The 12,093-nt window shown below is 50.9% G+C and overlaps 1 protein-coding gene across 8 annotated transcripts in view; it reads right to left on the bottom strand.

The window, feature by feature from the left end:
* The window catches only part of ADAMTSL3 (ADAMTS like 3), a 52,774-nt gene that overhangs the window by 25,552 nt on the left and 15,129 nt on the right, over positions 1-12,093 (bottom strand). For all 8 annotated transcript variants that reach the window (XM_055143042.1, XM_055143045.1, XM_055143043.1 and 5 more), the window contains 5 exons: positions 6,490-6,617; positions 3,536-3,581; positions 2,769-3,005; positions 2,026-2,146; positions 503-577 (listed from right to left, as the gene is read on the bottom strand). In XM_055143042.1, the coding sequence (XP_054999017.1) occupies positions 503-577; positions 2,026-2,146; positions 2,769-3,005; positions 3,536-3,581; positions 6,490-6,617 (607 nt within the window). The remainder of the gene's footprint in view (positions 1-502; positions 578-2,025; positions 2,147-2,768; positions 3,006-3,535; positions 3,582-6,489; positions 6,618-12,093) is intronic.

Here is a 12,093-nt window from a genome sequence, read left to right as displayed (position 1 = left end):
CAGAAACACACAGACATATCACAGACATACACAGAGACACAGGCTTAGACACAGACAAACTGAGAGACAGACACAGAAACACAGAGACAGAGACAGATAAACAAACAGAGACATAGACAAACCACGCAGCACACATTGCAGCAGAGGGGCTATCTCTTTTGATAGCTGGGTTTGACATCTTTCTTTAGTTTTGTTCCAAATAGCAACACATCAGGAAGACTCTGCACCCTCAAATCCTGGTTAATTCCACACAGTTTAGTTCACACAGAACTCGGTTTCTTCTCCCGGGAGCAGTTGATTGCCATGCTGGTGTACCTGGCACAGGCTGAGGAGAGAAGGACCCCGAGCAAATCTTTCCCCACTGAGAGCCAATGCAGAGACATGGACCAACCTGAGAGAGGTGAGTCCACCATACTGTGCTCACAGAACAAAGACATTTCTCTTTGTCAGAAATATTCAGTCAGAAATATTCACCCATACAAATTGGGTGACATTTACTCACAGAGATGTGCAGGCCCCTTCACTGTGATTCTCACACTCCGGCTCCCCAGAGGAACAGCAATGACATTCTCCTCTCCTAGACAGGAGGCAGGAGAGATGCAATGAGATGCATGGGCACGCACACACTTGCTCACACTCACACACACACACTCTCACAGACACCATACATAGTCACACCAATACACAACACACATGCTCAGTCACATTTCACACATACATACACTCACAGGTACCACACACACATTTACACACATCGTCACACCATACACTCACACGGTCATGCCACACTCACACACTGTCACACCACACTCACACATACACACTTCTCACATATACACACATGACCGCTGCCATAACCCCCAAATCAGTCACAACCAGCCACACCGGCTAGGAGCTTCTGCCCCTGAACACTGTGGGGACATGCTGGAGCACAGAGGTGTGCTGGCAGCTCTCCAGGTCAAGGGGAGACACCATGTGCCAGCACCCTTGGATGAACCTCCTGCCCCAACCCTGCCAAGGGGTGTCCTCTGTAGCAGCTGGGGTCCACGTACATACACCTATTCCCATCTCCACCGTGACCTCTCCCCTTAGAGGCTGGCTGGGTACATCCCCCACTCCCCACCGACCCCGGGCAGACTGTGAGCAGTGTGTGTGGGACTGAGGGGACACACACGATATTGTCATCCCCAGCACTCCTACATCCTGTTCTGTGCTCAGCACCAAACATCCTGAAGCCTGCCAGACAGGAAGTGACCTTTTGCCCTCTGCCTCTGCAATGGATAAAGGGATTCAGAATGTACCACCCCAAAATGTGCCATAGGATAAACTAGCGACTGTGAAGGGAAAGGCCCTGAGAGCCAGCAGAATCAGGGGGACAGTGTCCCCCACCCACAGCAGGGTGACATGTGTCCCCCAGGCCAGAGCACTGAGACAAAACAGAAGTTTTGTGGCCCTTCCTGGCCCAAGCCCAGGCCCTCCTGCTTGCTCCTGGCTGACAGCCTGTTTGAAAAGCACTGACACTCCTTCCCCTTCCTCCTGCAACTCGCCTGTCTCTGGGGGCTTGTACAGACACATGGAGTCACCTTGCTTTTCTCCTGGCGGTGCACCTGCACTACAAGGGACTCTCAGTGAAGAACCTAAGGGCAGAGGAACCATCAGAGGTCGCAGAGAGGTCTGACCAAGGGCACGATCAGGACTCTGGGGACTGGAGTACTCTCATCTCACGGTGCTAGTCGTGAATTTGAGGGGAACTGGACCAGTGCAGAAGGTTTACAAAAGATCCAGGCATAGAGGGCACAGTGGGGAGCAGGGACAGAGCCTTTCACTCTGCTGGCCTGCTGTCTGTCCAGCTGTGAGGCAAATTTGTCACCCACCTAGACTTGGGACAGCCCTTATCACCCACCAGACCTGGGACAGCCCTCGCTGCCCACCCACCTCCAAAGTTCTCACACCATCCCTGATCACAACAGGACCTCAGGGTGATTCGGCTGTGCCGGGGAAGGAACAGTAAAGACTCAAACCTACTCTTTTCTGGTGAGACATGGGATTGGCCCCGCACGAGTCTGCAGGTAGAGCCATCCCCAGCGCACACGCCACAGCTGTCCTCCTTGGCCCGGCTTCCCAGCTGATGATCGCAGCCCACCACCTGCAGACAGAAAGGACCACTTAGAGTGGACTGAGCTGGATCCCACTGTGAGTCACCACTGGCCCCCACGCAGCCTTGGGGCCACGGCTCAGCTCCTGGATGCTCTGACACAGAGCCCAGTGTATGTCTTCCCCTGCCTCCCTCCAGGGACCAGGCAGATGGCGCTGGCTCTCCCTGCTCATCCTCCCCCACATTCCCATGGCTCAGAGGGCGCTTCACTCTCATCGGCACAGACATTCCTATCCTCTCGGTCTGTCCCTCTCTTTCCACAAACTGGCTACTAGGGCCTTGGAGCTGTGTGAACACAAGCTTGACTGTACAGAGAGGACTCATGTAAGACATGGCCACCCTTTCAGTGTGTGTGTGTGTGTGTGTGTGTGTGTGTGTGTGTGTGTGTGCGTGCTGGACCATGGGTTCAGTGCCCAGGCCAAAGGATATGGTGCTGCTCAGGCCCTGCGGTGCTGGGGAGGCCTGGGCCACTGTGGAGGGTCAGGGAGCCTTCAAGGCTGCAGATGGCAAAGCTCAGGGGACCACACCCAGGTTGACACTAGTGAGGCTGGCCCCTCACCTACGAGGGGTGTCTTGTCTGGGAGGTGCCATGAGGAGGCCAGGTGTGACTCACCTGGCAGGTCCCGCTGATGCACATATCCAGAGAGTCTGTGTTGCAGCGGGTCCCATCCAGCACTTTGGGTGCCAACTCCACCACCAGGCTCCTGCCCCGTGCCTGGCACTTGAGAGCACAGGGGGCAGTAGGGTCATGGTACCGGGGCAGCCACTCGTGGTAGTGACCCTGATACTGGACATCGTTGTAGGCTGAGCACTGCTGGGCTCGGAAGTCTTCAGCGTCAGCAGGACAGTCCTGACAGGAAGAAGGTTACAGTCCAGACAGCTGGGGATTGGGGAGCTGAGCAAGCCTAGGCCACTTGGCCCTGTCCACAGCAGAAGGACCTTACAGGACCCCCCACAATAATCTCCACCTGGGAGTTGCCGCACTGGTGCACTCCCTCTCCATCCAGGTGTTTCTTCCCCATGTAACTTAATTGTGCACATAGAAATGCCAACACTGGCTTATTTTCCCTGCCTTCAATTCTCTGGCCCTGCCCAAGGTCTGTGGAGCCCTAAGCCCAGAGACAGACAGCAGAGAGGTACGACTGTGGCACCTGGCATTCTGCAGGGACTCCCAACTTCCTCGGACCAACTGTTCCCGTAAATAGAGATGTGAGCAAATATTTGCCAATTGATGAACAAATGCAAAATGGCTTGAAAAGGGGGTGGAGATGGAAGGAATTGGCCACTGTCACTTAAACCAAAAGTCTCTGTTCCCACAGGCCATTGCATGACAACAGAAAATGTCTCCTCCAGAGTGAGTGTTTCTGTGGCAGAGCTTACCTGATTGCTGCATGTCTTGTACCGAATATTCTGCCCTTCACAGTTCCTGAAGGAGGAATGAAAATGAAGATTTCACAGAAGTGATGGCCTGTGAGAATGGAGTCCCTTCCCAGGAGGCGCACGCAGGCCTGAGCACTGTGCCCCATGTGAAAGCCCTGAGATGTCCTAAGGCCTACCGTGCTGCAAATATTAAAGACGTACAACAGAGGCTTATGGGAAGAGTGGGGAGAACGGGAGGGTCAGTCAAACACGGGGACACGAGTGGGAGGAACAGTGCTTAGCCCTTGCCTGCTCTCCAGGGAGGCTAATAGCAATAATGCCCACATCGAGTCATGCTGGTCCAGGACCTGGGAAAGCTTTGATTCCAATTTCCAGGGGTGTTGAGAGAGTGCTTGAATTAGTATAAATATTGGGAACCCCCAAACCAGTGCGAGTTCAGAGAATGACATTTTTAAGCGGACAAGAACGTCAAACAACTTTTTTCAGATGCTTTCTTCTGATCACTGTTTAATTTCTGTGAGTCAAATGAGAAAACAAAACCACTTTTGTAAGAAGAAACTCAGATTTAAAATGAGAAGAAACCCAGTTATGGTTGTGTCATAAGCCTGCAGTATAACCTGTCTACACCCCTGCACTACTGGCTGTGTCTTCCTCCTGAGTACTGAGCCTGAAAACCTCAGCCTAAACCTCGTCTTTCTCCAGGAGGAAGCCCCTGACAGTTGCAATTGAAAGTGTCGGCTTTTGTGAATTCTCCCAAGACACAGCTGCTCCCTGTCCTCTTTCCTTCTCCAGATTTTCCCCACCGTGGCTGCCACTGTGCCAGGATGTCAGCCAAAAGGTACAAGTGACTCAACCCCTGAGCACACTGGCGGTCTGGATCTAAACTCATACTGGCCTTACAGTTCCTCAATCAGGGGTCATCTGAGCCCCTCCCCATGGGTCCAGCATATTCCAAGGGGCCACAGTTAAAAATGGTTTCAGTGAGGGTCACGGCCTGAGATGAGGGGACCAACTGGTGGGCTTGAATGGAACAAAGAGGCTCAAAGGCAAGAGCAGATTCAACCTGGGGGCTCCACCAAAACGAGGCCTCTAAGGCTCTGAGCTAGGCTGAGTGGGAGGAGGCTTCGCAGGGAGCAGAGAGGCAAGTTAATCCAATGTGCTGAGGATGCTGGAGTTGTGCTTCTCTGAGTAGGAACCTGCCTGTTTGTTCTGGAAATGGGTTCTTTGGCCTGAAGCAACTGAACCACAGAAATAAAACTTTCATTAATTGGTGATATGCAAGAGCACAGGAAAATTCAAGAACATCATTTCACAATTATGTATTTTCTAGCCATTACAACATTCATAACACCCTGAAGTGGAAGGGTTTTGAAGCCATAAATTTAGAAATATATAAAAAACATATGTTGACTGCACATAAGGGTACATGAAAAACATTAATAAAGTTTCCCTGGAGTGTGCAGTTCTGTAATTTATTACCTTCATTTGGTGATATATTGACTCAAATACTGGGGTCTGAAAGACTGAGAGACATGTGTTTTGAGGAATAAAAATATATTGATTTTTTTAAAATAGGAGCTAACTCAGACCTGTGTTTCCCATGACTGGCACCTGCCGGCAGTATCGAGTTGCCAGTTTTTTGCAATAGAGAGAGGTGCTGGGCAGGCGCTGGGATGTGGCACTACCACACTGCCCATGGATTTAAGTGGAACTCAGTTCTGCAATGACATTAGCCACAAGGAAGTAGGTGAACAGAAGGACCACAGAAGTCTGTATAAAGTCAAAGAAGCTGCTGCTGGAAAAGGAGTTTCCTGGGGCTCTTGGGGCCACAAGTCTGTCTGTGAAACTGCCCCCACCAGCCCAATCCCCTAGAAACTGTCCCAGGGAATCTGTGAGGAGCAAAAGCTGCTGCCCCCACAATCAGACCCAAGTTCTACCTTAAACGGGTGCTGGGTGCTGAGCCCCCAGAAGCTCCCTCTCCCAATGGTGCTTCCAAAGGAGAGAGGGAGGTTCGAAGCCTGAAGCGACATACACATGGTGACCTGACACAGGATGACAAAAGCAACAAAATTAAGAGAAGATATAAAACCCAGAATTCCAGCAGCTAACCCCACAAGGGGTGGTGGTCGGGAATAATGAAACTAACAGAGGCATTCCTGGGCTGTGGGAGACACCCAAAGAAGCAATTTTATCACTGACCCCAAACCCTGGATGCAGCACAACAATCCTAGTGGGGGTCCTTGGGAAATCCTCAGTGGCTGTAAGGCTGAACAATTTTGAAAGGGTGAAACAGGTGAAGTGCAAAGTCATCTCCAAATAAAAGCAAGCCACCAACACCCAGCTTTCAATGCATCTCCTCTCCAGTGGTCCACACACCCATTCAAGGGCTCCCACATTTCACCACGGAATCACTGCACATCTGACGCCAATTCATTTATCTTCTGCAGAGATTCAGGTTGCAACCATCATGAAAAACTTTTAATAATAAATGCAGTATTGAAGCTCGCTTGTCCCTAAACTCTCCCCTGAATGATGCAATGGTTCCTCATACCAGCTGGCAGCAGCTGCAAGCCCCTTCAGGAGTCCCAGATGCACAGGAAGGGCAGGTTCACCAGCAGCTTCTGCAAGAGGCTGCTGAAACATGTGCACTACAGTGCTCTCTAGGCTAATGAACGGAGCCACGCACATGTCCACAGCACCCCCGCTTCCCACGCAGAGACACTCAGGACACAGAAGGGGACATGAACCAGATCACCATGCCCAGCAGAGCCTAGAACCTGCCTTACCTGCATCCCATAGCACACTGGCTATGGGGGACTTCCTGTGGAGGCCACAGTCACACCTTGGAAATAGCATCACTACCAAATCTGGGAGTGTGGTGCTAGCTCCTGTGCTGAACAGTGGAACCCCACGTTTCAGCACATTCCAAACCAAGAAGTTGGGACACCACTCACCTCCCGGTCAAACACCTGCGTAGTGAGTACGAGGCCCCTCCCCCACAGGTGCGGGAACAGTCGCTCCAGTCCCCCCAGGCATCCCAGCTGCCATCTGTGTCTTCTTCAGAATGAGCATTTCTGGAGGTCTAAAAGGAAGGGAACGCATAAACCAGAGAAAAATGTGGCAGGAATATCCCCAAAGCAGCCCCACCTTCTCCAGAGTTTACCCGAAGTTGTTCAGAGAGATCCAAGTTGCCTAGAAGTGCTGTGACTGGGAATGGTTAAAATAGAGCATGCACACACGGACAAACTCACCCATGCACAAGGACTTCCTCTGCACCAACACCAGGTACACTGACACAGCCACATATATACATATAACAACATGCCTACACATAACACACACCTGAATATACACATGTACATACAAGTACTACACACATGTATATAGATGCACACCTACACACTTGCATGTACATAGAAAGTAATTCACATTACACATCTATATATATGTGCATACCAACATGTCTAGACACCTGCATATACATATGAAGACACAAGTACTGAGCACTACACACATGTATACACATATACCAACATGACTACACTTGCTTGCATGTACACAAGTACACACACCATGCACATGATGGGCTTAGAGGTGGTGGCAAATGTATTTCCACCTCCCTAAAGTTTTGTTCAGACGACTCTGAAGTTGACTTGGGAATGTGAAGCTGTCTTATCTGACAGTGACTCAGCTCCCCAGGGGTTCAGCTACACAGCGGGGCAGCTCTGTGACTCTCCTGAGCAGCAGCTCTGCCCAAAGCCGAGGAACTCCCATCATGGCAAGGAGCTGTCTACGTAGGGCCGGAAAGAGCCTCCTCAGAGTGGCTCTATCTGAAGGAAACATAGCAGATAAGCTCTGGGATCTGAGAAAAGAAAAGAGTGCCTATGGTCTGTGCAGCTTGGTGTCACTCATCTCAGCCTGCCATCCCTGCCTTGAGCCAGGGTGACTCAGGACAGGGAAGTGGCTGCCCAAGCAAAGCAGATGCATCTTGAATAAATGCAGCAGCCCTCCTGAGTCTACAGACTCGACCCTGTAAAATGTTCATTTTCTCCAGAACCTAATCAGAACTCCAGAGGAAACTATTCTGGCACTTGTCCAAATGGTTCTAAAGTCCAACTGGTGGGGTGAGCTCTGCCAAGAGTCAGGGGAAAAGCTGCAGAAGGAGGGAAGTGAGCGGTTTCAAAAAGGCCTCAACTGGAAAAGCACAAACCTGGCACTGGAAGATGCAGGTGGGCCCATCAAATTCCAAACAAGACACATCCAGAGCCAGCATCAAGCACTAGGATGCACATGGGGCCACTCACCAGTGCCATGAATGTTGCTTTTCTTTCTTTTTTTTTTTAATTTAAATTTTATTGAATCACCATGTGGAGGGTTACATAGTTCTCAGGATTATGTCAGTTATACAATACTCAAACACCCTTCCCTTCACCTGTGCCCATATTCCATCATCAACCACCCCATTATACCTCCCACCCCCTCCCGCCCCCCCAGTCCCCGCCCTTGTAAGTGATAAGTTTCACTTCGTTTACGCTTTATCTTGGTTACAGTCCATGTTTCAACACATAACTCACTATTGTTGCTAGGGTTTCCCCCCAAAAAAGAAAAGACAGTCCCACTGTCAAGGAAGCATTTGATGGCTCTCCATTGCTGAGAATGTAGAGATGTTAAGTCCCCCTGTTTGTTATATAACTTTTCTATTTTTTTCTCCCCTCGTCCCGCGCCACCGAGTTCACGCCTGTTTAGTAGTCACCACGCTGCCTGACAAAGGGAAAACAAACCAAAAAAGATGGTTATTTCCTGTCATCAGCCGGCGTGGGGCTCTGGCTTAGTTGATAGTCTGGTAGAATGTCTGCAAGCAGTTTCTGGAACCAAAAGTAATACGCTGGTATCGGCCCCGGCTCGAGATTCCACCAGCGTCCCGCTGTTCCAAGTACATAATAATTTATTCCCTTGTATCCCATTCCCACGCCACCAGGTCCGTGTCAGCTTAATGGACATCATACTATGGTTAATGCCACGCCGCGTTTCTTCCCGAGAAAGAAGGATATTTCTTCTCAGCCGGCGTGGGGATATGGCTTAGTTAAGTCTATAGAGATGGCTACTTTGGTAGCCTTCAATATACTACTTCAATAGTACTCAGTACTATTGTTTGGAGTTTCCCCCCAATGGTAAGCCCTGCCAAAAAGGAACATTTACACGTTGCTGACAATCAAGAGATATTAGGTTGCACGGCTGCTATCGCAGCCGCGCGGTTTTGGATTTCTATATGAAGTCCAGGGAAAATTCTTTTGGTAGTTGCATCACTCACTGGCAGCGCCTGGGCCAGTAGCTCCGAGCACACAATGTGGAGGCATTTTGGGGGCGCCACTCGTGTCCAAAGTGGTTCAGTTGCCTCCGGGGTCGATCTCGCGAGGGGCTGGAAAGGAGCGTCCCCACATGGCTCTGTGCTTAAATGTCGGCCGGCACAGAATGTTGCTTTTCTAATCACCAATGACTTAGCCACCAAGCACAGCCACATGGACTCTGGCATGTTAGAGGTGAATACAAGAGCACTGAGCCACAGAAGACTAGGGAAACATGAGATCCTGTTATGTGGCAAAGCACTGATGAGACTGCATCGGCTCTGCCCCCAGGTAGGAACTCCCAGGCTGTGACTGACCTGGTTTTGGCCATACGTGGCTCACAGGCGCAGCCGGATTCATCTCACGGATTCATTCCCACACTCCCTGTATGCTAGATTCGTTCTCCTGCATGCTACGTGAGCCAGATTCATCCCCCCACACTCTAAGCCTGGGTGATGGGTAACAGAAGCCAACTTTGGGAGATACACATGAACAAAACCAATTTTCCCTTTTGTCATCCAATATGTGAACAGGCTGACTATGGAAAGTTGATACACATCATTATATGTATTTTGAAATAAAAACTAAGCATTCTTCACGGTACTGCTTTCATTTGTCTTCACTCCCAGATTACATGTTTGTTTTTGACTGGGACAGAGGATTCTATCCATAACTTTTCCACCTTTACTTAGGAAAAGAAAGAAAACTAGAGCCCTCAATTCTGATATGACTAAATGGGACTGCTCATAGCCAGAACACTCATTTCCTCTAGCTGTGTAAGGCAGGCCTTGCCCCCTACGAAAATGGTAAAGTGGCACCTGCAAAGGGTCCTACTGTTGCATCTTCCTAGAAATAAATGTCTCCCACCCCCAGCTCAGCTGTCTTCTCCTAGTGTCGCCTCTGTCCCCAGAGCAGCAATGACACACCTGGATCGCAGCTCACCTATCCTCTCCAGGGTCAAAGCCCAGCATGTGGTGAAACCACATCTGCAGATAGATGCTCCATGGAGCAGAGGAAAGTGGTGGCTGGTACTTGCATCTGAGGTGCCATCTCTTGGAGGCACCTCCTGCTCCAGCACCACATGGCTTCCCCTCATAGCCCCACCACCCTCTTCGCTCATGGAACCTGCTTCGGCTCCCTCCCTCCTGCTCAGTGGTACTGTCTAGGGCCATGACAGGAGGAGCTCACAGCCACACTATCCTGGGCCAACAGCAGAGCCTGACACACGTATGGGCTGCTTGGAGGTGGGATCCCACCGAGAAAGGAAATGACTGTGGCCTCAGGGAGCACATGCTCAAAAGCGTGGCAGAGTACCAAGGCCAAGTCCGTGTCCCTGGCCCAGACTTCATGTACCAGGAAGCCGGGCCTGCTGCTGCCCCCAGCCTATCCACCCTTCCCTACCTAGTGCTTCTCTACATTCCATCCCTGTGAAGTATGGTGATGTGGGCAGATGTGGGAGAAATCCCTGTTCTGTACCCAAGCCATCCACGAGGACACTTTATTCAGGTTTTCTCACCCGGATCTAAACCAGAGGCAGGGTAGGGCAGGGGCTCAGCGCTGGGACCCCAAGACCCCTGAATGGAAATTCCACCTCCTTCCCGAGTAGGGGGAACCTGTTGCCTCTCCAGGAGCAGACTGCCTACTGCATGTCTTTTCCGCCTTTTGCACTTCCTCCTTTTTGCTCACCTCCACTTCCCCATAGAGGAAAATGACTGTGTATAGTTGATGCAATAAAACACCCAATAAAAAGGTTCTTTTCCGGGGGCTAGAGAAATAACATAGCGGGTAGGGCATTTGCCTTGCACATGGCTGACTCGGGTTCGATTCCCAGCATCCCATATGGTTCCCCAAGGACTACCAGGAGTAATTCCTGAGTGCAGAGCCAGGAGTAACCCCTGTGCATAGCCAGGTGTGACCCAAAAAGCAAAAACAGAACAAAACAAAACAAAACAAAAAACCCCAAAGGTTCTTTTCCAGAAGGTGACTATGAAAGCCTGGATGGACACCATGAGAACACATCCCAAGCAGCAAACTGGGCCTTGTCCTGTTTGCTTAAGATGATCGAGCTGGAAGAGCTCTTAGGAAATCATAGTTTCCTAAGTAAAAGTTTTAGCTGGGGAATATTTTGGATGAAAAACTCAAAAAAGATATTGTTTCCTTATTAAATAATGGGGCTGGCCTGCGCCAAGGATCCTGCAGGAACCGTCAACTCAACCCTCATCCACACCAGAGGCCTCCCTGGCCTTTCTGGGGTCCCCAGGCATAAATCAAATCATAAAATATTTTCCTGACAAGTTCTAAAACCTGTGACTTATAATGAATAGCACGGCTCTACCAGGCTTGCACAAACGCTAGTAATTAAAGCCAGACTCCACGTAGAAGGTCACTTACTGGAAATGTGATATTAACGGCTCCACGTCAAAAACAACCGAGAGTACAGCCCGTCCACGGGGATGCTGCTTCCCACACGGTGGAGAAGCATGGGTCAGCACAGCCGCAAGGACGCCAGGGCCATGTTTAGCCAACTCCAAGGTCCACAATGCAGGCACAAATCGAGGGTAGACACAAGATGGGCATCAGGCAGTTGCCAACAAATGTGGGCCAGCCTCATACATATAACCCTGCGTTTGCGCTCTAGTACCCCAACCCCCAAAAGTAAAGTCGCCAAGCTGGTCCAGGGATGAGGGGACCCTCCCACCAGGATGGGTGAGTCTCAGTCAGCCAAGAGCTGCCCTGGGCCCCCAACTTCCCTCCTGCTCTCCCAGCCTTGGCCGGAAAGAGCTGTCGGTGCATGCCCACAGTCCAGCCCTGCCCTGCTTTGCCCTGCCACCCAGCCACAGAACACTACTGCTGAATCAGCCTCCTCGACCCTGACTGCACACCCCACCCCCATGCTGATAAACTCTCATGACTCCGCTACACAACATGCTTCGTCTCCAGAGACACCAAAGCCACACTCAGAGCCTTGCTGCCTAGCCCCAGGACACGAAACGGGTAAGCTGAGAGTAGCTGAGCAAATGAACGAGCGAGCAAACAGAGTGGGTGAGTGGGTGAGCAGGTGAGTGGGTGAGCAGGTGAGTGGGTAATCAGGGAGCAGGTGAGTGGGTGAGCAGGGAACAGGTGTGCAGAGAGTGGGTGAGTGGGTGAGTAAGGAGGCCCCGCATCAATGCTGCATGTTCTCGCATCCAGCAGAATCCTTGGTGCTCACCTGCA

This window comes from Sorex araneus, chromosome 6 (genome assembly GCF_027595985.1).
Source record: "Sorex araneus isolate mSorAra2 chromosome 6, mSorAra2.pri, whole genome shotgun sequence".
Taxonomy (NCBI): domain Eukaryota; kingdom Metazoa; phylum Chordata; class Mammalia; order Eulipotyphla; family Soricidae; genus Sorex; species Sorex araneus.
The sequence above is the reverse complement of the archived record's forward strand: the minus strand, read 5'-3'. Positions and strand labels throughout refer to the sequence as shown.